Source organism: Trichechus manatus, unplaced genomic scaffold, assembly GCF_000243295.1.
Source record: "Trichechus manatus latirostris isolate Lorelei unplaced genomic scaffold, TriManLat1.0 scaffold00096, whole genome shotgun sequence".
NCBI classification, from domain to species: domain Eukaryota; kingdom Metazoa; phylum Chordata; class Mammalia; order Sirenia; family Trichechidae; genus Trichechus; species Trichechus manatus.
Genome location: NW_004444032.1, coordinates 582,526 through 606,194, shown reverse-complemented (window position 1 = coordinate 606,194; position 23,669 = coordinate 582,526). Strand labels below are relative to the sequence as shown.

General features: G+C 38.2%; 1 protein-coding gene across 1 annotated transcript in view; it reads left to right on the top strand.

The window, feature by feature from the left end:
• Positions 1–5,689, top strand: part of MDFIC (MyoD family inhibitor domain containing) — a 132,969-nt gene extending 127,280 nt beyond the window's left edge. The window contains exon 4 of the mRNA XM_023737019.1: positions 5,667–5,689. Coding sequence (XP_023592787.1) covers positions 5,667–5,674 — 8 coding nt within the window. The 3' untranslated portion in view covers positions 5,675–5,689. The remainder of the gene's footprint in view (positions 1–5,666) is intronic.
• Positions 5,690–23,669: the final 17,980 nt, after the last annotated feature.

Below are 23,669 nucleotides of genomic sequence, written 5' to 3'. Positions count from 1 at the left end.
TTATGTAGGACTTTTAAAACCCTTTGGCTTTAACTTCGAGAGAGATGGAAAGCAGATGGAGAGTTTTGAGTTGAAGAGTACCAGGATCTGCCTTAAGTTTTTTTTTTTTTTTTTTTCAATGAACTTTTTATTTTGGTACAATTTTAGATTTATAAAAAAAAAAAAATTGCAAAGATACCACAAAGAATTCCTGTATACCTCTCACCCAGATTCCCTATTGTTAACATTTTATGCTACCATGGTATGCTTGCAAAACTAAAAAACCAACATGCGTGCATTACTATTAACCGCACTCCAGACTTTATTTATATTTCACCAGATTCTGCATTAATGTTGCATTTGTGTTCGGTGATCCAATTCAGGGTACTACAGGGCCTTGAGTTATCACGTTACCACAGTCTCCTCGGGTCTGCGGCTGTTTCTCAGTCTTGCTTTGCTTTTCATGATCTTCATAGTCTTGAGAAGTACTAGCCTGATTATCCTGTATAATATCCCCAAACTGGGTTTGCCTGATGTTTTGCTCATGATTAGATTGGAGTTCTAGGTTTTTGGAATGGATACCACAGAGGTGACATGCCCGTTATGTCACCGTAGATCAGGGGGTATGTGATGTCCACGTGATGTCACTGGTGATATTAAGCCAGATTTCTCCACTGTAAAGTTACTACTTCTCTCCTTTACATACTCTATTCTTGGAAAGTATGACTTAAGTGTTAAAAGGATCATTTTGATTCCTATCTTGAGAATAGATTAGATGCAGGAAGAAGAACTGAGAGGTTGATGCTGTAAATAAGGAAGGAGTACTGTTGTGTGGAGGAGACTGTCTAGAATGACCCTCCACAGAAACAGCCATCATGACTCATGTTCCACAGGCTCAAGACCAGAAATTTAGTGATGGTGATTCGGTGGGGGAGAAGGAAAGATGTTTGCCAATTTGATTTAAAAAAAAAAAATCACTTGAATCACTGTTGTAAATTAAAAAAGACAAACTTACATTAACAAGGAGTCCCTTAATGCTTGAGTACTTGACTACTAGCCAAAAGATTGGCGATTTAAACCCACGCAGAGGTGCTGTGGAAGGCAGGCCTGGTGATCTGCTTCCAAAAGGTCACAGCCTTGAAAACCCTACAAAGCAGTTCTACTCTGCACTCATGGGATCACCATAAGTCGGAATCAAGACGGTGGCAACTAGCCAACAACAACATTACATTAACAATGAGAAATAGGACTGGAGAAATAACATGCATTCCCCAGGAATGCTGTCAGAGAGATTCTCTAAAGCAGCAGTTGTCAAGACTGAGAGCCTTTCAGTGGATCCACAAGGTCAAACGATTTTCATAATAAGACATTATTTGCTTTTCTCACCATGTTGATATTTGCACTGACGGTGCAAAAGCAATGATGAGTAAAACTGTTGGCTCCTTAATACAAAGCAAGGCAGTAGCACCAAACGGTTCTTGAAGCCATTGTCTTCTTCACTACATACCAGTATTAAAAGAAAGTGCCATTTTCATTGAAGACTATCTTTGATGAAACAGTAAAAATTATTAATTTTGTTAAATCTTAACCCTCAGGAACAGTGTTCTGGAATATTTTCTTTGACAAAATTGGAAGAACACTTTTGGGACATGCTTCAATAGAATGATTGTCTTGAGGAAAAACACTCGTGTGAGTGCTTGAGTTGTGAGTGGAATAAGCCACTTTTTTCACGGTATACCATTTTTACTTGACAGAATTACCAATAGACAAACTGTGGTTATTCAGACTGTTTGGCAGACATTGTCTTAAACATGGAGGAAGTAAGACTGTCACTTCAAGGAAAACAACTGTCGGTATTTATTGCCAATAATAAAATTTGAGCTTTCAAGTGAAAATTGGAATATTTGAAAACTTGTGTCCAATGCTTAAAACATGTTTTTCTTTTTTTTCTGGTGAAATTAGTGGTGATAGTAATGAATGTGATTTATAAGATAGTTTATAATGGAATGTATCAACATTTGGAAACTCTGTTCAAATCAGGGAATCAAGCTTTCCAAAAGAAGAGTGAATTATTTTAAAAAAAAATCATATATTGGTAAAAGACAATTCGAAGTCCAAGATAGGTGAATAGATTTTAATGTAATAACATACAAGGCCTATTGATATGGTTTCAGATTCCATATTGCAACTAATCTTTAAGAAACTACTACTTGTATAGTTTTCATGGCACATCAAAGAAAAATATACAAAATAATTGGAAAAGGCTACTATAATACTCTTTCCTTTTCTATCTACATATCTGTGTGGCTGCATTTTTATTCCTATATTTCAGCCAAAACACTATATTGCAACAGACTGAACGCAGAAGTAGATATTAGAATCTAGCCCTTTTCTTTTCAGCCAGACATGAAAGAGAGTTGCAAAAATGTAAAACAATGAAATTTAAAGTAATTTTTGTTTGGAAATTATTTTATTTTTCATAAAATATGCTATTTGTGTTAAGATACAATAGGTTTATTATTTGTTATTTTAAAATGAATTAATAAATATAGACTTTAAATTTTTTTTATTTTAATTTCGAACACGGAGAGTATCAAGAGATACAACTCCATGAACCAAAAAGCCAAAAACAAAACCAATTGTCGTGGAGCAGTTTCCGACTTCTAGCAACCCTATAGGAAAAGTAGAACTGCCTCATGGGGTTTCAAGGAGCGACTGGTGGATTCAAACTGCCAACCCTTTTGGTTAGTAGCTGAGCTCTTAACCAGTGCAGCACCAGGGCTCCACATGAACAAAAGTTCTTGGGAATTCTCAAGCATGTAAAGGGATACTAGCCCAAACATCTGAGAATCACTGCTCCAAAGCACAGTTATGAGCAGGGCACTTCCTTCTATATAAGTATTTGGTTATTTTTAGGTTTTCTAAGCAATGGAAAAAATTCATTTTAAAAAACAGCGAATTCAGGTGGCCAGTGTGAGAGCTGAACGGGACAGTTTTGAGAAAGAGATTTTCAACAGCTGCCACAGGATTGTGGAACCGATTTGCCACATGCCAAGTCAGCGGCCCCACTCTGTGATTCTTTTGCTGACTGCCTCACCTGTGCTCGGCACTGTGCAAGGCTGGGCAGTGTCATGGATTGAATTGTGTCCCCCAAAAATATGTATCAATTTGGCTTGGTCATGATTCACAGTATTATATGATTGTGTACCATTTTGTAATCTAATGTGATTTCCTTATGTGTTGTAAACTCTATCACTATGATGTAATAAGATGGATTAGCAGCAGTTATACTGATGAGGTCTACAAGATTGGATAGTGTCTTAAGCCAATCTCTTCTGAAATATAAAAGAGAGAAGTGAGCAGAGATGCACGGGAACCTCATACCACCAAGAAAGCAGTGACGGGAGCAGAGCGCGTCTTTTGGACCTGAGGTTCCTGTGTAGAGAAGCTCCCAGACTAAGGGAAGATTGATGACATGGACCTTCCTCCACAGCAGACAAAGAAAACGTTCCCTTGGAGCTGATGCCTTGAATTTGGACTTGTAGCCTACTGGACTGTGAGAGAATAAACTTCTCTTTGTTGAAGTAAAAAAAATACTAATAAAAAATAAAAAGAGCAACTGATATGAATATAAAAAATAAAAATGTGAATATAAAAAATTAAAAATGTCTAAGTCTCAAAAACAAAAAAATAATTATTTGGCAAAATGACTAATTGGAAAATTGTTACAACAAATATTAGAGACAAGATATTAATATCCTTTATATAACAATACTTACTATTCTTAGAGTCAATTCTCAATTTTGTAAAATATTCTCTTTGTCTGTCTTTCTCTTTCCCTAGTGAAAATATACTAATACTTAACAGTGGTTGTCTGTAGTGAGAATAGGACACTTTTAATGATTTTATATTATTTTTTCTAATCTATGTTACTCAAATTTCTACTTTTTATGTCAGGGGAAAATGATAAAAATGTTTAAAGGTCAGGTATTTTGAAAATTATTTTAAACTGATAGTTCACTTATACTGATATTCTTTACTGTGCAGAACCAAAAATCATTCATCCTGAACTTTTAAAATTATTTGAATAAAACAGTTTTGTTTAAATGCATTGATACATGGTTTCCTTATGGACATTAGTAATTATAGATGATTTTGATGCTTCCTCCAAGCATTTAGCACTTTTCCAACAATGAAGTATATTATAGCTTACTGTTAAAAAGCAGAGCTCCAGTTGTTAGTGTATTTATAGGTGTCTTTGATTATTAGCACTTGTGATTTTAAAATAAGAACTTTTGATAAGAGAAAAATGAAAAAACATTGGTTTAAATAAGTTTAGGTAATGGATTTTATTTAAGTCATTCTTTCCTTAACAGCCCTCTATTATTAAGACAAATCAAGAATTGTTAACATTTGATTGCACATGATTTGAGAGATTGGTCCAATAATTTAAATTGTAGACCAATTTGAGTTCAGTTTGTTGTGTTGTTTATTATGTTCATTTTTATTTCAGTGCAGATGATAAATGAAAGGGAAGATTTTATATTAATTTTTAAAATTCTATTTTATTTACATGTTAGCATTTCAACCTTCTCATAATTTTTGACAATTAAAATCTTGAAAGGTGACTTAAGATGAAAAAATAAAACTTCCTATTTTATGTCTTCTCTGCAATGAAACCAGATTGCAACATCTTCACTCTTGCAAACAGAAAAGTTTCAAACTGGAGGCACACATGTCAGACTTAAGAATGACAGGGCCAGTGTGCACTCCCAGGAAGCAAAAGGTCAGGATGTACACAACTGGTTCATGGGAAGAATGTGTCAAGATGTAAACAATCTGTTCCCAGGAAAAACGTGTTCAGAACTGCGGTCATGTATAACCAAACCAGCCAGAGCCACTCAACTAGGTGGTAACTCATTGTCTCCTAGCCAAGTGGCTGACCTTTACATTTCAAAGGACTTCAAGCTGAAGTTGATCTTATCTATAATTAATCACTAACCCCCACCCTTCCTTTGTTCTCTATATATACAGACCCCTCTCTCCACTTGAACAGTGGAGTACTTTGTATTTTTACTTAGCGCTGCCCAGCTTGAGTTGTATTATTCCTCAATAAACTCCTTTGCTTTCATTCTTAACAGAGTACAAGATTTTCTTCTTTGACACTCTACAAACCATCAAGTTGGTCAACAGTACTCCTGAGCTATAGTTTTAAAAATGTCAGTTGACGTACAGTGTTCATTTCTTTTATTTCTCCTAGAAAACAGAGTAATTAACCAAATTTAACCAAATTCAACCTCTCTCTGCCCCAGTTCATGAGTGTATAAAAATACATACTTTTGGAGAACCTGAAATGAATGCATTTACCACCATTCTCTGCCATCTTTAAGTATTCTGGTACCTTTTGAAAAATTAAATGGTGCATTTACTAACACATTCCCATTGCCATCCAGTCAGTTCTGACTCATGGCGACCCTATAGGGCAGAGTAGAACTGCCCCATAGGGTTTCCAAGGCTGTAATCTTTAGGGAAGCAGACTGCCACAACTTTCTCCCACAGAGATGCTGGTGGATTCTAACCTTTCTGAAACTTTTGGTTAGCAGTTGAATGCTTAACCACTGCGTCACCAAGACTCCTTCAGTTTACTAACAGTACCCTCAATTCTGAATCTTTTCTTACCTGTTTAGAAGCCTGAAAAAAATGATTGTACTTCTAGTGACTGCGCCTAGAAAATCACCTTACGAGAGCTGTCTTCAGAAAGTTTTGTTTGTTATGCCTAACACCTGAGAGAATACTCTGATAGGTAAGTGATTAAACTTACAATCACTAAATTGCTTTTCCTGTGAGTTACACAATCACTAGTCTTTCTGTATTTCCATTTTTACAGAACAGCAAGAGATTCCATTTTTATCATAGCATTCCTTCACTCTGAGCCAGGAAAGATTCTTATCCGTAGAACTAGCTCTTTTAATGCCGAAATCCAGCCTCAGTTTCTTCCCTTTGTTTCCCATTGTTCTTCCATTTCTCACCTGCTTTTGGATGGCTTTCACTTTGTTTGCACCAGGAGTCATCTCTTTATCTGGGAAGGCTGCCTCAAAATAGATTACCATTAGATCAGAAGTCACAAGCCGCCTTTAACTTTAGTTGCAGCTTTCTTAGCTAAGCCCATTGAACAGTTGTTCACATTTGTTGAAGAGCAAGTTGGGCAACACTGTAGAAAGGATTATTTCGGTTATTATTTTAACTCAACCCTTGATGGCTATTCTCCTCAAAGTAGAAATCTTAAGACAGCTGAAGGGAGGTTGTTCTTTTTCCTTTTTTCTTACTATCTGGTTTGGTCAATTTGTCCACCCTCATAAAGGTACTGAAGAAGTCTAATTTTCATGTTTATTTCTCCCAAATGGAATAAAACTTTTTGTAGGCCTTCATTCGACTTTGCTCCTACATACATTTTTATTTTAATCAAAAGCTTTCTTGGAGTGAATGAAGGCCACCTACGGAGCTAGTTTATGTCTTCAAAAGCTTTGTTTATCACCCAGAATGATAGTCTATCAGAGAGGATTCATTTTGGTTCAAGGACAAATTATTGTCTTGATTGGGCTTATACATCAAAGGAAAGAATTAAAGGGTTCTGATGAAAACTTTCCACCTGACACACAGGTGGCTAAAAGTATGTGCTATCCTTTCTTGGGTCCTTTTGTCACCTTTCTTAGCTTTCTTGTTTTGAAACATGATAATGGCAGTATTTGAGTTTTCTGGGGATTTTTGTTCTATATTGCATGCTGTGAAAGGATTTTTCTAGGTTCTGCTTCTGGGCTCCCTCTGATCTTGTGATGTTAAACACACTGCTGTCTTCCCTCGGCATTACTCTCATCATTTTCTTCTCCACTCGCTCCACTTCTGTCCTGTGTATGTGGGAGGGGGCTGTACAGAAGATGTGAGAGGAAATTTAGTAGAATGGCAGAGTAGGGGGATGTCAGGGAATCACACTGCTGAAAAAAGGCCTCCGCAACTTCTAAAAGAAAAAAGGATAGGCTGTACTGGTCTTTGCATTATTTTTTTTTTCAACATAACCACAAAAGTTAACTTTCTCCCAATGAAGCTTTTGAAAAAGAAACACCGTCGTTTATCTTTGAATTTTGATACCATCAGGTTCCTAGAGTTATGTCTCAAATTCATGAAAATTCATGGTTTGTTTTCAAAACAGTAGAGAATGATTTATGCAACTCAAATCCCATATTTTCTGGTCAGACCAGTGTCATTTTAACCTTGAAGAACTGTGCAGATTGTAATGAAAATAAATACTTCACTAAAGCATGACATCATATCTTGATTCATTTTGCATTGTGTGTGTTTAAGGAAATACTAGAACTTCCTTGTGATAGTTTTAATACCTTGGGAAATATGTTGACTTTTGCTTTCCGTCTTGCCCCAGGGTCATGTTTGCAAATTCCACTCCCTATTAGAACCAGATCCAGTCCATCAACAACAACAAAGAAAAAGAATGTGGAGTTTGTTTTTTGGACGTAGATATGACTTTCTAAGCACATTCCTTATGCCAGTCATTTTGGTGAGAAATATACACACAAATGAACATAAAGGGAAGTAAAATGTTGACAAACATACTAAATAGTAACTTAATGTGGATCCAATTTCTTGCATGTAGGATCTTTCTACTATCACTTTCTGCTATTCATGGCTGCAGTTTATCCTTCCTTTAATAGCATTTTCTGGAATGATGGAATGGGGTTATGTAATTAAAACAATCTGCATGTGCTAGCATAAATTTGATTGTTCTGCATGCTAGCAATAAAGTTAATAATAACCAGGATAAGCTTTGATGGTAAAAAATAAAATAAAATAAAATCAGGCTTTGGGAGGCTATATACTTCACACTTTATAGTCATCAGAGCCCCGGTAGTGCAATGGTTAAAGCACTGGCTGCTAACAAAGGGTCGGTGGTTCGGACCCACTAGTCACTCCATGAGAGAAAGATGTGACAGTCAGCCTCCGTAAAATTTATAGCCTTGGAAACCCTATGGGACAGTTCTACCCTGTCCTATAGGGTCACTATGAGTCAAAATTGACTTGACTGTAGTGGATTTGGTTTTGGTTTGGTTTATAATCATCAGAAACATTTTACATTCATTAAAAAACTTAGCAAAGTTCCTGGTACCTAGTAGGAGATAGGTATAGATACAGACAGATCGGTTTTGTTGAATGAATCAGTGAGGGATAGTACCAAGCAAATTAACCCCAACAACTCTTCCTTCAGAGATTTACATTCTAAGGGATGCAATGCTTAAAAATAAACACATTATTTTATCCCCCCCCCTTATTTCTTCCCCCAAGTCATAGCAAATTATTATATGGATAATAAAACATCCCTTTTTTGTTTTATTTATTTATTTATTCTTATTTTCTTTAAACCACATACCCTACTCTCATCCTTGCCTTGTCAACCGTCTTAATACATATACATATAGTTTGCATAAAGTCCTGTTAAATATGTCTTATTAGTTTTTTTGTACATAGAGTTTTTAATTTTAGGAAAGAATGTTATTATCTACATATTTCCCACTCATATAAAACTTTAAGATCCATTTATGCTGCTTTAGGAGCCCTAGTGGCACAGTAGTTAAGAGCTCAGCTGCTAACCAAAAGGTTGGCAGCTCAAATTCACTACTCACTCCTTGGAAACCCTGTGAGGCAGTTCTACTCTGTCCTGTAGGGTCGCTACGAGTCAGAATCGATTCAATAGCAATGGGTTTGTTTTTTTTTTTTTTTTTTGGTTTTATGTTGGTTTATGCATATCTAATCCATTGCTTCTGCATACTATTCCTACTAAAATACCAATTATTGGTGGTTCAAATTCACCCAGAGGCATAGAGGAAGAAAGGCCTGGCGATGTACTTTTGTAAGATTACAGTCATTTAAAAACCTGTGGAGCTGTTCTACTCTGAAGCACATTGGGGTCACCATGAGTCAGAATTGTCTCTATAGCAGTGGGTTTGGTTTCTTTAGTTAACATTCTATCTAATTTACTATGCTTGCTGTCCTTCTTTTCTTTCCAGAATATACTCCCAACAAAGGCATCTGAAGTGCCTGAGCGCAAAACTTGGCACGTAACAGATAACTCCATGAATAAATTCTTTCTTTCTTCCAAATGGAATAACTTCAGTTCTTTCTACTCTTTCTGTTAAATAACTTTGTCATTTTTACCAGAACTCAGCGTCGTAAAGAATTTTATTTCTTTAACTTTTTTATGTTTTCTCAAAGTAATCTTATTGATGCAGCAGTTCTTGATGCTAAGATTTTTATCATTTTGTATTTGCATTTTATATAATCCTCTGACTTACTTGTCCAAATGACATGTGTCAAAGAAGTGCTCACCAGCCACTCACACCTGTCCTGTTCATGCTTGATGACTTGCCTTATTTTGTCTGGTTCACTTCCTAAGTCCTTGAGAAATTTGGCAGCACCCCTTCCAGTGGTGTGAAGGCAGTTGCTATGGGCTTGCTGATGGTGTGACGATTCCCTCCGGTCTTATAGCTTTCATGAGACTTAAAATAAAAGGCTGAATTATTCCCTATACCTGGCAGTCTTTATTGCTGCACTTTATCAACTCAATCCTTCTAAATCATTAATTTATTTTACTTACATGCCTACACAGGCATGGTGACAAGAAATCTGCAAAAATGCCACACACACACAAAAGTGCCTTCTTTATTGCTTCCCTGGCATTTGTATGGAACAGAAGACTTTTCCTGTAAATTCACTTACATTTTCCTATAAAACAAAGGCCTGGTCTCCTAAATTTGAAAATGGAAAAAAAAATTACTCTTATAAAAAAATGTTTTTAAATATGTAGAGGGCCTTGAATGATCACCACGTGTCTCGGGTGTTTCACACAATCAGTAGATGAAGAGAGGCCCAAGAACAATTCTATGACCTCCCAGTTCCTTCTTAGATCCAGGCCACTGCTTCTATTCTTTCTAGAAAATTCAGTATCCTAGCTTTCCTTGATATCTTGCTACACCTATCTTCCTAAAAGTATCATGTTCTGTGTATATTGAATTTTGAACTTCAGATCAAGTAGGAAAATTAGAGATTACCTAGTCTAATTCTCACATCGTACGGTATAAAGAGACTGGGTCAATACTCTTTCCGTACTCTATCACCTTCTTTGTTTGCTTGAAGACATATGGTAAGTGAAAAAAATCTGGTTCAGAATGTTAATGTCAGACGGATTAAATATTATTTTCTTCACTTTCTAAATAAGGCAACTGAGACCTACAGAGTTTGTGAAGCCTCTCCAGTGTTACATAGTTAAATTGCCGATAGAATTCATGCTGCTCAATTCCCCAAGCCGTCCAGTTCATAATTACATAAACAAAACTACTTAACATTAAGCATAATTGCAACTCATCTCAATTAATCTTCCACTCAAATGAATTGTTATTTTATTTATAAATATTTAGAGAATTTTGGGCACTGGTGATAGCCTGAGGTTTGGCTTTCATATTTTGGAGCAAAGTCTATTGTTTAAAGTATAGGCACTGTAATTTTTGGTTGTTCATGAAATATTTATTAATGCTAATGGCAATAAAAATAACGCCACAGTGATTACGCTCTTCGGTCATTAATGCCCTGAAAGAAGTAATTTACAAATTGGTACGCTGTCACTCAAAGTGTTAATTTACCACATGTGGGTAACAAAGTAGTCCTGGAACCAGGCTAGGTTAGGCACTGCTGTGAAGACTTCTTGAAGTTTTTCTCCATGTAGCGTTGGCATCCAATCAGTTGCCAAATCCTGCAGTGCTATGGCCACAATGTTTCTCACATGTAGTCCCTGTTCCCTTCATTGTATTGCTACTGCCACCACCTGAGTGCAGGCCTGTTTTTTAACTCTTGTTTAGAGAACTGCACAAGGAACTGGTCTCTTTGCTGCCATTTGGCCTCCACCCATAATCATCCTACATAGCTGCCAGTCAGCCTCCACGACATAGCTTTGCTTCTTCATTGCCTCCTCAGTGAAAATCAAACTCTCTGGCCTGTCCTTGCCCGCCTGCACACACAAATGGTTCTCAACCTTAGAAACATCCAGAGACTCAGTAATTGATGGCGAGTGTGGTCTGGGCATCAGGAGTTGCTAAAGCTTCCCAGGTGGTTCTAATGTGCATTCAGGGCTGAGAACACTTTTGTACCTTACTGAAGGAGGTAACTGGTCGTCAAAGGGAAAATTACAACTCCTAAGAGTAGCATTCCAAGCCAAGTGGGTCTGGAACCATGAGTGGCGGTCGTCTGGAGGAATACCGTGAGTCAAGGACCAAGCCGCTTATTGAGGCTGAAGGTGCAGATAAGTCTGAGAGCTGGAGGAAATGCCTATGTGGTAAAAATTTCTACTTTTTGTTCCAAATTTTGCTACTGTTGTTTCACTTTGAGAATCAACTGTTTTTGATGCTATCCTTAAAGAGATTTGATTTTTCCAGTGGTCTTCAAAAATTCTCTGCAATTAATTCCATCTGTCCTTATAAATGTCTATCTCTTCAGTCACAATAATAATGATGATAACACCACCCAGAATTTACAGAAAACGTCATCTGGCTGGCACTGTGCTATAACCTTAACCCTTTGGTTTCCACTCTGCCTCTGTACAATCTGAAGGCTAAGTATTCTGCCTGAACCATCACTGTAGGAAGATTCTTTATAGCCAGTTGACTTTTGGCAGAGAAAATAATATCTAGAGTGGATTCCAGAAACCTAAACTCTTTCTATATGTTTTGGAAGAGAAACATCTAATTCATTTAAATCCTTAAGTGTTTTCCCTTAAGACTTTTATGTCTGTCAATGTGTTGGGTGCCCTAGTCAGGGTCACACAATCTCGGTATTGTCAAACATATGCAAAATACTAGCAGGGTGAGGCCAACAGGTTCTGCCCATCTGAAGCCATATAGCAGGGTCAGGAATTGGTGCTGAGAGGCTAAGACAGCAGAGTCCTTGGATATGGACTCTTAGAAATCAGGAGAGGATAGTGATTCATGGTAACTCTTTCTTTGTGCAGCCTTCTGACTTGGGCAAAGAAGTCATGTGCACCTACCTACTCTGCCTGCCTAACACCCCTAGTCTGATTGACCCCCAGGAGTTACTGGATTCTCATTGTTTTTTTGTTTTGTTTTTTCAGTCAAGGTCACCTTCTCTAGCTAGAGAAGACTGAAAAGATATGAACACCTGGGAGATCAGGCACCAAATCCCTGCTTCTCTCATTTCTGCAGCCTTCCTTCAAGAACTGATGTGCAGCCCAATTTGGAGAAACCCTAACATGTGAATATCCTTTCAGTTTATACCATGTCAATGTCCTTTCAAGTTAACAGGATTTATTACTTTACATACTCAGGTATTATATAAGTCTATAGGGGCCCAAAACATTAGATAAATCTAGAGCACCTGTCTGCGCTGTTGTTTATAGTTGTGGTCAAAGCAGTTCCGATTCATGGTGACCCCATGTGTGCTGAGTAGAACTGCTTTATAGGGTTTTCAAGGCTGTGACCTTTCAGAAGCAGATCGCCAGGCCTGTCTTCCAAGGCACTTCTGGGTAGGTTTGAACCGCCGCCTTTTCAGCTAGTGGTTGAGTGCTTAACCATTCGTGCTACACAAGGATGCCCCTGTGTGGCAGCCTCCCTAAAAAACAAAACAGTGGCACTTACCCTAGGGCAGACACTGTTAGAAGGGCTTTAGATATATTAACTCATTTAAACTCCTTAATAAACTTATGAAGTAGGTTTTATTATTATTATTCTAATTTTACAAATGAGGGAACTGAGGCATGGAGGGGTTAAGGGACCATTCAAGGTCAAAGAGTTATTTAGAGCAGAAGCAGGACTTGAACTCAAGGAACCTGGCTCTACCAGTGTGCTCTTAACCACCGTATGATAGAGAAAGTTGTACTTGGATATTATGAATTCCACCCTGTGTTTGTTTATGTAGAATGTTTTCATAAGGTGTATGAAGCTAGGTCTTTCTACAGTCTGCCACTTAGACACAAGAGCAATGTTTTGAAGCATCGTCAGGGTCAACTATCATGTTGTTTTGTAAATTAACCTTGGTTGTTCTCTGGTCAGACCTGCGTTGGGAAGTGAAAAGGTTTTTTCTCTTGGACCTTACTCATTTACTCACTGGCAATGCCAGCTGTACCTCCAGTGGCTTATTTAACTATAGTCTAATAACTACTGCTAGAAGATTACGTTCATTTTATTCAGAAGATTGAAATGCAGTTATACAGATTTTTTGAGGGATACAAGCATACGACAGGATCTGGTGGTGTTTGGCAGCAGAATTCAAAGAAATTGCTCAAAAAATATGCAGTGAGACATGTGTCAGGGTTATTCAGAAAGCACAGTGCCTATAATGTTTTTAGTGCTGTTATTCCCATGAAGAAGTATGTTGTCTTGGACACAAAGAACATTATTGTTGTTGGTTAAATTAAATGCCAGAATAAAAGAGTTATGAACTGCTTTACTCCGTTGTGTCTCATCCTAGCCATAGGTGGCTGCTCTTAATATGAAGCAATTTATTATTTTCTAAGGAGTAGCTAGGGAGCTTTTAACACATAGAAGTTAAATAAGTGTCATCACAAACAGGGGCAGATATAGTGGTATGGAACTCTAATTTATAAATTGAACATTAAATAGCTTAATGCATGTCTACATAAATAATTTGCATTATTACTCGTTGTGGTCTGTCCTTATTTCAGTGAAGAAACTTTATGTATGTTTATTACATCCATTAGTCTCACTTTGTAGCCTACCTCCTGTTGTGCCAAATGGACTCTCAACTCATGATTGTAAATAATATCACTTTTAGAGTGGTTCAAACATGACTCCCTTAGGGTGTCACTTTCTTATGCATCTTTCATAGGAAACTGACATCTTTCAACTTGAATTTGATGACATCCATCTCTACCGGTATTGTTGCATCACATGACAGTGGGAAATTGTTCAGCAAGGAGAAGTAGAGTTGCAGTGGATAAAATATTCAGGATCGATTCCGTAAAGCTATTCTTAATCTATTATCATGCTATTGCCCAATTGATTACACCTTAATTTAAAAAAAAATACACAAGAAAATCAGAAACTTAAGGCATTCCATTCAAGTTAGAAAGAGACCAACAAATTAAAACTAAAGAAAGCAGGTGGAAAGGGTTACAAGGGCTAAAGCAGAGATTCATGTTTTAGCAAACAGTGCTGTTTTTAGTAAACCCAAGAATGTTTTCTTTGAAAGAATTAATAATACAAACTATCAAACTAGTGTTAACAAGAAATAAAACAAACGCACAGACCCCATTATAGTGAAATTCTGTTATTTACCTCCACAGCATCTCCTCTCTACCTTGCTTACCTTTGCTTCATTAGGTCAAGTGCTACTGTATCAGTTTCCTGATGCTGCTGTAACAAATTACTACACACTTGGTGATTTAAAACAACAGAAACTTATTCTCTCACAGTAATCATTTATCTCTGAAGATGTTTCAGTGGCTGCCCCTTGCATGGATAGCTTTAAGAAAGTGACTCCATTTAGACAGTTACTACTTTAGGTAAACTTCTGCATCCCCCCATTTTTTAGTCTCATTTCCCCTTTTCCCTCCCATTTCTGAGACAAAGGTATTAAGCTACATGTTACATGATTTTCATTCTGAGTGAATAAAGCTACTAACTCTTCACAGTGATATTAACTAAGCAGAACTCAACATATACTTTTTGGAGAGACTTAGAAGACTTCTATTATCATTTGACTCGCTTTTGCCTTGACTGTTAAGTTTCCTCTCATGATTACCTTTTGTTGCTGTTGTTGTCATTGAGGGATGTTAAAGAGATTCGTGTAGATGAGATGCATTATAGTAATTTACCCCCAGTAATTGCAGCAATATATTCATTTATCTCCACTCTGTCCCTGTACTCGCCATCAAGGTACTGGCTCCTTGATTATGAGAGTTTCGTAACCTATCTGCTGACAAACATTTTGCTTTGACCTTTAATATTTAGTTAAGGAATTATTAGCTAATGTAGTTTCCTTTCCATGCTGAGCCTAAAGCAAATTGATCACTTTATCCGTATTGAAGGAGGGAAAACAAAACAAGCATTAGAATCCTTCAGAAATGGGACTTTCCTTCTGATTTCAAGAGTTAATTCAATGATTATTAAATATTTGTTATGTTCTGGGCACTAACACACAAGCTCCATGAAGGCAGGGACTTTGCTTTTCTCATCATTGTGATACTCATCAAAATATCCCAGAGCTGGTATGGCCCGTGGAGTTCCCATGGTGGTGACTCAATACATCTTTGTGCATTCATGGCGAAATGTAGGAATGACAGCCTTTATGGGGCTTACATAGCACCATTCTCAAAATTTTCACTGCCTACACAGCGTTCACATATGTATCACCATTTCATCTTCAGCTTTAATGGGAGAAGCACACAAATATTTTCAGTATAATGATGTGAACATTATGATTGAGAAATAAATAGGGTGCTATGGCAACCTAGCAAAGGGGAAACTGATGAGGCTTCCTGGGGAAAGATAAAAAACAAAACAAAAACCAAACCAGATGCCACTGAGCTGGTGATCCCATACGTCTCAGAGTAGAGCTGCACTCCATAGAGTTTTCAAGGCTGTGACTTTTCAGAAGCAGATTGCCATGCCTTTTTTTTACGGCACCTCTAGGTGGATTCAAACCATCAGCCTTTCAGTTAGTAGTGAAACGCTTAACTGATTGTGCTACCCAGGGACTAAGCTGCATCTTGAAAGGGGTGGAGGAGTTGGCTAATTGAAAAAGATGATGGCTGGAGCACAAGAGCAAATCCCGACCTAGAGGAGCCATCGGTCAGGGATGTGAACGGGGGGCAGGACCAGCTGCACAATTTGTGGGGCCCAGTGAACTGCACAGGTCGCACACCCATGAAGATGGCTCTGGTGAAGAGGAATGGGTCAAACTTCCTATATGGTCACTGTTTGAGAGTTGGGTACTGGGACAACCTGCAGAGCCCAGCTCCATCCAGAAGCCACACAGTCCAGCCCCAGATGATTTTTGCCCACAGGGAGAACAGGCCCAGAGCTGCCAGGTCTTCTGATGCTACAAGAGAAGCTAGAAACTGAATAGTTAAAATTGAACTCTTACAATTTAAAAATGGTTAGCTCTATTAAAAACATATCAAATATGCAGCGCACACCAAAACTGCACGTCTGCAGGCCTGATCAGTCCTGAGGACCAACAGTTGGCCCCTCTGATCCCGGAGCAATCTTCAGACAAAAATTATTTGCAAACTGTTGAGAGGAGAAGATTGTCCAAGAGAATCTTTTTCAGGTTTATTTTTGAGGCATTGTTAGAGTTCAGGAAAAAAAAGCTTTAGTACAATGTTTAGAATGCCTCTTACTTGTGCCTGTTGCAGATTCTCTTTAAATGTCCACAATTTAAAAAGATGCTTCCTTTCACATAAAAACCCAAAAACCCATTGCCATCGAATCAATGCCAACTCATAGCAACCCTATAGGACAGAGTGGAACTGCCCCATATGGAGCAGATGGTGGATTTGAACTGCTAATCTTTTGGTTAGCAGCAGAGCTCTTAACCATGTGCCACCAGGGCTCCAAAGGACCTCAAAAGATGGTACTCCCCAAAGTCATCTGTAAACCTTTAAAATTATATTTATCAGAGAACCACTCAAAGCCTATTAAATCAGAATCTGTAGAGGTGTAGACCTGAAATTTGTGCTTAGAAAAGATCCATGCACACAGAGAGCTTTTATATTAGTTGTTGGGGTAATTCAGTTGTGTTTTGCTACCTATTTGGTACTGTATACTTGATTGAACTAAGAAGCACATTCCTCATATATTATATAGGTGTAATTGTTTGCTTCATGTGCCTGTCCAATCAAGGAGCCCTGATGGTGCAGTGGTTAAGAGCTCCACTGCTAACCAAAAGTTCGGCAGTTTGAATCCACCAGCCGCTCCTTGGAAACTATCTGGCAGTACTATTCTGTCCTACAGGGTCACTATGAGTCAAAATGAACTTGATGGCAATGGTTTTTTTTTTTTTTTTTTTTGTTTAATCTTTGGCTGGAATGTGGACTTCTGGCATGGCTGCAGTTCTGAGTTAGTGGGGTATCTGGTGGCCATAGTCTCAGAGGTTCCTCCAGTCTCCATCAAACCAGCAAGTCTGGTCTCTTTTTGTGAGTTTGAATTTGGGTCTACATTTTTCTCCTGCTCTGTCTGGGACCCTCTACTGTGATCCCTGTCAGAGCAGTCGTTGGTGGTAACCTGGCACCATCTAGTTCTTCTGGGCTCAGGCTAGTGAAGGCTGTGGTTCATGTGGTCCATTAGTCCTTTGAACTAATATTTTTGTGTGTCTTTGGTTTTCTTCATTTTCCTTTGCTCCGGATGAGATGGGACCAACAGATGTATGTTAGATGGGTGTTCACAAGCTTTTAAGACCCCAGATGCTACTCACCAAAGTGGAATGTAGAACATTTTCTTTATGAACTATGTTATGCCAATTGATGTCCCCTGAGACCATGGTTACTATCCCTCAGCCCCAGTAACTCATTCTCTCAAGGTGCATAGATGTGTCTAGGAAGCTTCTATGCCTTTGCCTTGGTCAAGTTGCATAGACTTCTACTATATGGTATGTTGTCTCCCTTCACCAAAGTTAACTTGTCTACAATCTAGTTAGTGATTTCCCCTTCACACTCCTTGTCCCTCATAACCATCAAAGATTGTTTTTTTTTCTGTGTGTAAACTTTTTCTAAGGAGCACTGGTGGCATTACACTTAAGCACTTGGCTACTAACCAAAAGGTTGGCAGTTTGAACCCACCAGCCACTCCTTGGGAGAAAGATGTGGCAGTTGGCTTCCACAAAGATTACAGCCTTGGAAACAATACCGGGCAGTTCTACTCTGTGCTATAGGGTCGCTATGAATCAGAATTGACTCAACGGCAATGGGTTTGGATGTTGTTGTTATTGTTAGGTGCCATCAAGTCGGTTCCGACTCATAGCGACCCTATGTACAACAGAACAAAACGCTGCCTGGTCCTGGGCAATCCTCACATTTGGTGTTATGCTTGAGTCCATTGTTGCAGCCACTGTGTCAATCCATCTCATTGAAGCTCTTCCTCTTTTTCGCTGGTCCTCCACCTTACCAAGCATGATATCCTTCTCCAGGGACTGAACTCTCCTGATAGCATGTCCAAAGTATGTGAGACTAGTCTCCCCATCCTTGCTTCTCAGGAACATTCTGGTTGCACTTCTTCCAAGACAGATTTGTTTGTTCTTCTGGCAGTCTGTGGTATATTTCAATATTCTTCACCAACACCACAATTCAAAGGCGTCAATTCTTTGATCTTCCTTATTTATTGTCCAGCTTTTGCATGTATATGAAGCGACTGAAAACACCATGGCTTGCATCAGGCGCATCTTTGTCTTCGAGGTGTCATGTTTGCTTTTCAACACTTTAAAGAGATCTTTTGCAGCAGATCTGCCCAGTGTGATGCGTTATTTGATTTCCTGACTGCTACTTCCATGGGTGTTGATTGTGGATCCAAGTAAAATGAAATCCTTGACAACTTCAATCTTTTCTCTGTTTATCATGATGTTGCTTATTGGTTCAGTTGTGAGGATTTTTGCTTTCTTTATGTTGAAATGTAATCCATACTGAAGGCTGTGGTCTTTGATCTTCATCAGTAAGTGCTTCAAGTCCTCTTCACATTCAGCAAGCAAGGTTGTGTCATTGGCATATCTCAAATTATTAATGAGCCTTCCTCCAATCCTGATGCCCTATTCTTCTTCATATAGTCCAGTTTCTCAGATTATTTGTTCAGCATACAGATTTAATAAGTATGGTATACAACCTGACACATACAATAAGTATGGTATACAATCCTGACACACACCTTTCCTGACTTTAAACCACGCAGGATCTTCTTGCTCTGTTAGAACGACTACCTCTTGATCTATGTACAGGTTCCTCATGAGTACAATTAAGTGTTCTGGAATTCCCTTTCTTCACAATGTTATCCATAATTCATTATGATCCACATAGTCAAATGCCTTTGCATAGTCAATAAAACACAAGTCAACATCTTTCTGGTATTCTCTGCTTTCAGCCCCGATCCATCTGACATTAGCAATGATATCCCTCATTCCACGTCCTCTGAGTCCAGCTTGAATTTCTAGCAGTTCCCTGTTGATATACTGCTGCAGCCACTTTTGAACGATCTTCAACAAAATTTTACCTTTGTGTGATATTAATGATATTGTTTGCTAATTTCCACATTCGGTTGGATCACCTTTCCTGGGAATAGGTGTAAATATGGATTTCTTCCAATCGGTTGGCCAGGTAGCTGTCTTCCAAATTTCTTGGCATAGGTGAGTGAGCACTTCCAGCGCTGCTTCCATTTGTTGAAACATCTCAATTGGTATTCCATCAATTCCTGGAGCTTGTTTTTCGCCAATGCCTTCAGTGCAGCTTGGACTCCTTCCTTCAGTACCATTGGTTCCTGATCATATGCTACCTCCTGAAATAGTGTGTATATACCATAATTTGTTTATCTATTTATCTGTTGATGGGCACTTAGGTTGTTTCCATCTTTTTGCTATTGTGAATAATTTTGCAGGCAACATGGATGTGCATATGTGCAGTGCAATTAATTACTTTTGTGTGTGGCCTTTGTAGCCATGGCCTTATAACTTCCACCCAGGTGACTGTGTGATAGGGTAATTGTGGCCTACCAAGGGTATTGGTCAGTTTTTGCCTTAAAAGAGGGCCAAATCTAGAGCAGAGAGGAAGAGCCCACCACTTCCAAGGAAGGAGAGTCCAGCAGGAGAGACCTAGCAGCAGGAACCAGCACAGTAGGCTTCCTGACCCACGGAGAGAGAAAGCTGACTGCCTTTGAGCAGAGTCTGAGGGCCAGGGAAAAGTATGCTAGCGAGCACAGCTGGGGAGAGGCTATCCTGATGGAAGAACTGTATCCTGAGTGTTCTTAAGCCTGAATTGTGACTGTTACTTCCCTAATAAACCCCATAATCATGAGTATGGCCTGTGCATTCTGTGTGGCCATTGCAATGAAATTATTGAACCCAGTAGAGAGTGCTGTGCAAGGAACAGTTGGTGTCAGAATTGGTAAAGATGGGGAGAGAGGAGGCATGTCTGACCCCGCCTCATAGGAATCAGCCTTGGGCTGTTGATCTTGATTCTTCCTCCCCCTGGTGATGTTGGAGGAGGTCAGACAACTCCCCCATGCCATTTTTACAATATGTCTATTCATGTGATGGCTCTTATTTCTTAAGGATATATTCCTGGGAGTGGGATTGCTGGATTGTTTGGTATTTTTATTTCTAGCTTTTTAAGGAGGCACCATATTGTTTTCCATAGTAGTTATATCATTTTACATTCCCACCAGCAATGCAAAAGAGTTCCAATCTCCCCGTAACCTTTCTAACATTTGTTATTTTCTGGTTTTTTGATAATGTTCATAATGTTGGGGTAAGATGGCATCTCATTGTAAGTATTTCTATAGAGCTTCTAAGTAATGTACTGATATTCTCTCTATTTTGTAGTTTATAAAAATTTCACATGTATTAAGAAAATAATACATAAAATAAGGTTATAAGACTATACTATTACGTTTAGAACAACTAAATGACAAACATTAACACACACATATGTATATGTTATATAATCATTAACTTTTATACACTAAAATTATATCTTATATTTTTAATTTCAAGTAGGCATTAGAGAAAGAACAAGAGTCACCTAAAATATTGATTTCACCCTCCACTCAAAACCCAATTAATAGGTATAAGTATGGCTGATAAATATTTTATGCACCCCATCCAGCTATAAGTGATGTATGCTTTTTCTCAATATGAAAGTTTCTAAATATGCATAAATTAGTGGAAAATAAATTTAAATATGTCAGATTCAGTGAAATGCTGGAAATAATTTTCTTAATAAAGTAATAAACATTTGACTTGTTAATTTTCTAAAAGGCTTCAAGGAAGACATTCTTCTAGAATTTCCTATGGAACATTCTGGGGACAATTATAATCATGTAACAATGAGCACATTTCAAGCAAATGGCATTGTTCTTGTATAATTACCAAGTTATAGCAACTTTTGAAGAACCACCCCTCTTAAATGTTTTGTAACTTTGGTTGCCATAACAACATCACACTGGGCTTTTACTCCTAAAGAGAAAAATTGCTATATTTTTTCTTTTCCCTGAAGAAGCTTAAAACATGATAGGTGAAATGTCACATTTAACAATACCAAATCTGGTGCAATGTAGAGCAACAGTTGGGAAAAAATATCTGTAAACTTCCATTAATCATGTGATCTCCCATTTTTCCTCTTTAGGTACTTCAACATGTTTTGCCATTATTGCATCATCTTCAAAAGAGAAGCCCTGGTGGCACAGTGGTTAAGAACGCGACAGCTAACTAAAAGGTCAGCAGTTTGAAACCACCAGCCTCTCCTTGAAAACCCTGTGGGTCAGTTCTACTTTGTTCTATAGGGCCATTATGAGCTGGAATCGACTCAATGGCAACAGGTTTTCAAAAGTGGTAAAATTATTTTACTGACTAGTAACTACATTTTTAACAACACAACCTTAAAACCAAATAATTGTCATGCTAAATTATACTTAAAGAAATGGGAATTTAAAAAAAATAATGTACTACCAGTTGCTGTCAAGTCGACTCCAACTCATGTCGACCCTGTGTGTATTTGAATAGAACTATAGTCCATAGGGTTTTCAATAGCTGATTTTTTCTTTTTTTATGGCAGGCTTTAAATGAGGCAAACATTCCAAAGTTGAGGCCCAACTCTAATTCAGAGCCAATCTTTCTCCCTAGCTGAGTCACTTCACATTACCTATGACAAAGTGTAAGTTATAAGTTAAATGGCTAAGAACTTAAAGACCAAAGAATCATTCTTAAAAAGTAGGTTTATTGTTGTAGAAACTTGAACTAGAAAAGCTAAAATTAAATAAGTAAGAACTAAAGGCATATAGAAATAAACAGAAACCACGAGCTAGACCACTGTCCTTTCTCTGGAAGAGTCCTCCGTTATAGTTACTGTTGAAAAGATCAATCTTAAGTGACCAGCTTGGCACTGTGTGATCCTGATCCATGGAACCAGGCTTGAATACTCCTACCATTTATATTTAAATTCTCACTCATAGCTCACCCTACTCCAAACCCCCATAACTTCACTGAGAAAAGAGAAACTCAGGAGGTTATGTTTCCAATAACATAGACATGCCTTCATTGGTACACATCATCTCTGCCACCCCTCTAGTTAAAATTTTTTAAAAAGTGACTGTCTGACTCTCAAAGAAAAATCTCTTCAAATGTTCTCTTGGATCTTCCCACAGAGGTTAATCCTTCAATTATCTCCTCTCTCCTTCATCATCAATCACACCAGTGCCACTGACTCATTTATTTCAGCTTGCATTCATGCTCTGGTATGCCCTATTTACAACCAGCCTTTTGATGACCGCATATCTTCCTCCTAATATCATCCATTGTTCTGCTCTCTTTGAAGGCAAAACTTATAGGATGAATTGTCCATACATCAACACTCCTACCTACCATCCTGGACAATCTATTTTCATTTTCATTTCCAGCTGTCCCTCACATCTATTCTGGTCAAGGTATCAATGTCTTCTGTACTCGCAAATCCAGTGTACATTTCTCAATCCTCATTTACTTGACCTCATGGAAGATTTTGACACAGTCATCTCTTCCCTTCTGCTTGAAATAGTCTCTTCTTTTAAGTTTCTTGATATCACACTGTCTAACTTTTCTTCCTCAGTCATTAGCAGTAACTTCCTAACTGACTTTCCTGCTTTTGCTCTTGGTCAACTCCAGTTCAATATCTATCCAGTCATCAGAATGAGCTTCTTAGATCAGATCAGATCCTGTTATTCCCTGGCTCTAGATTTTTCACTGGTGGTTCATTGCTTTTAGAAAAAAAATACAAAAGCTTCAAGGTTAGTATTATCAGGAAGAGAGAATGCAGGGGTCTCCCTGATACTTCCACCACCCCAGAGACTGCTGGGCCAGGGAGCTCTGCAGGAAATGTAGTGTGGGTCTATATTCCAGTGGAGATATCCTGTTTCCTCATTTCGCTCCCTTTTGATAGATCAAGCATGAGAGCAACCTTTCTAATGAAGGACACTAGACTGCTTGGATACCAGAGAATCTGGATTTGAGGGGTCAGTTATTATAGGAATAGAAATTGTCTATGAACCCCAGGTGCCAGCATGTGGAAATCTTGGGCCCATTAGGGGCGGTGGTAGGGTATTGTGGAGAAAGTCACTAGTCTCATGTGAAGCTGGGTTCAGAGGCAGACCCTCCACTGAAGAAGGCCTGGGAGCCATTGGTCATAGCTCTTGTCCAAGTCCAGGCAATTCAGGGTGAACACCCAGGGTCAGTGCATAATATCCAGATATACCCTTTCTTTTATCACTTTATTTTCTTCAGAGCATTTATCAAAATCAATCATACCTTGTTTATTTAAAACAAATTTTTTTAAAGGTATTTATTGCATGCCTAGTATGTGGCAGGCCTGATTCTATATACTTGTTTATGTAATAATTATCTGTGTTCTTCACAAAAAGGTAAGCTCCAGG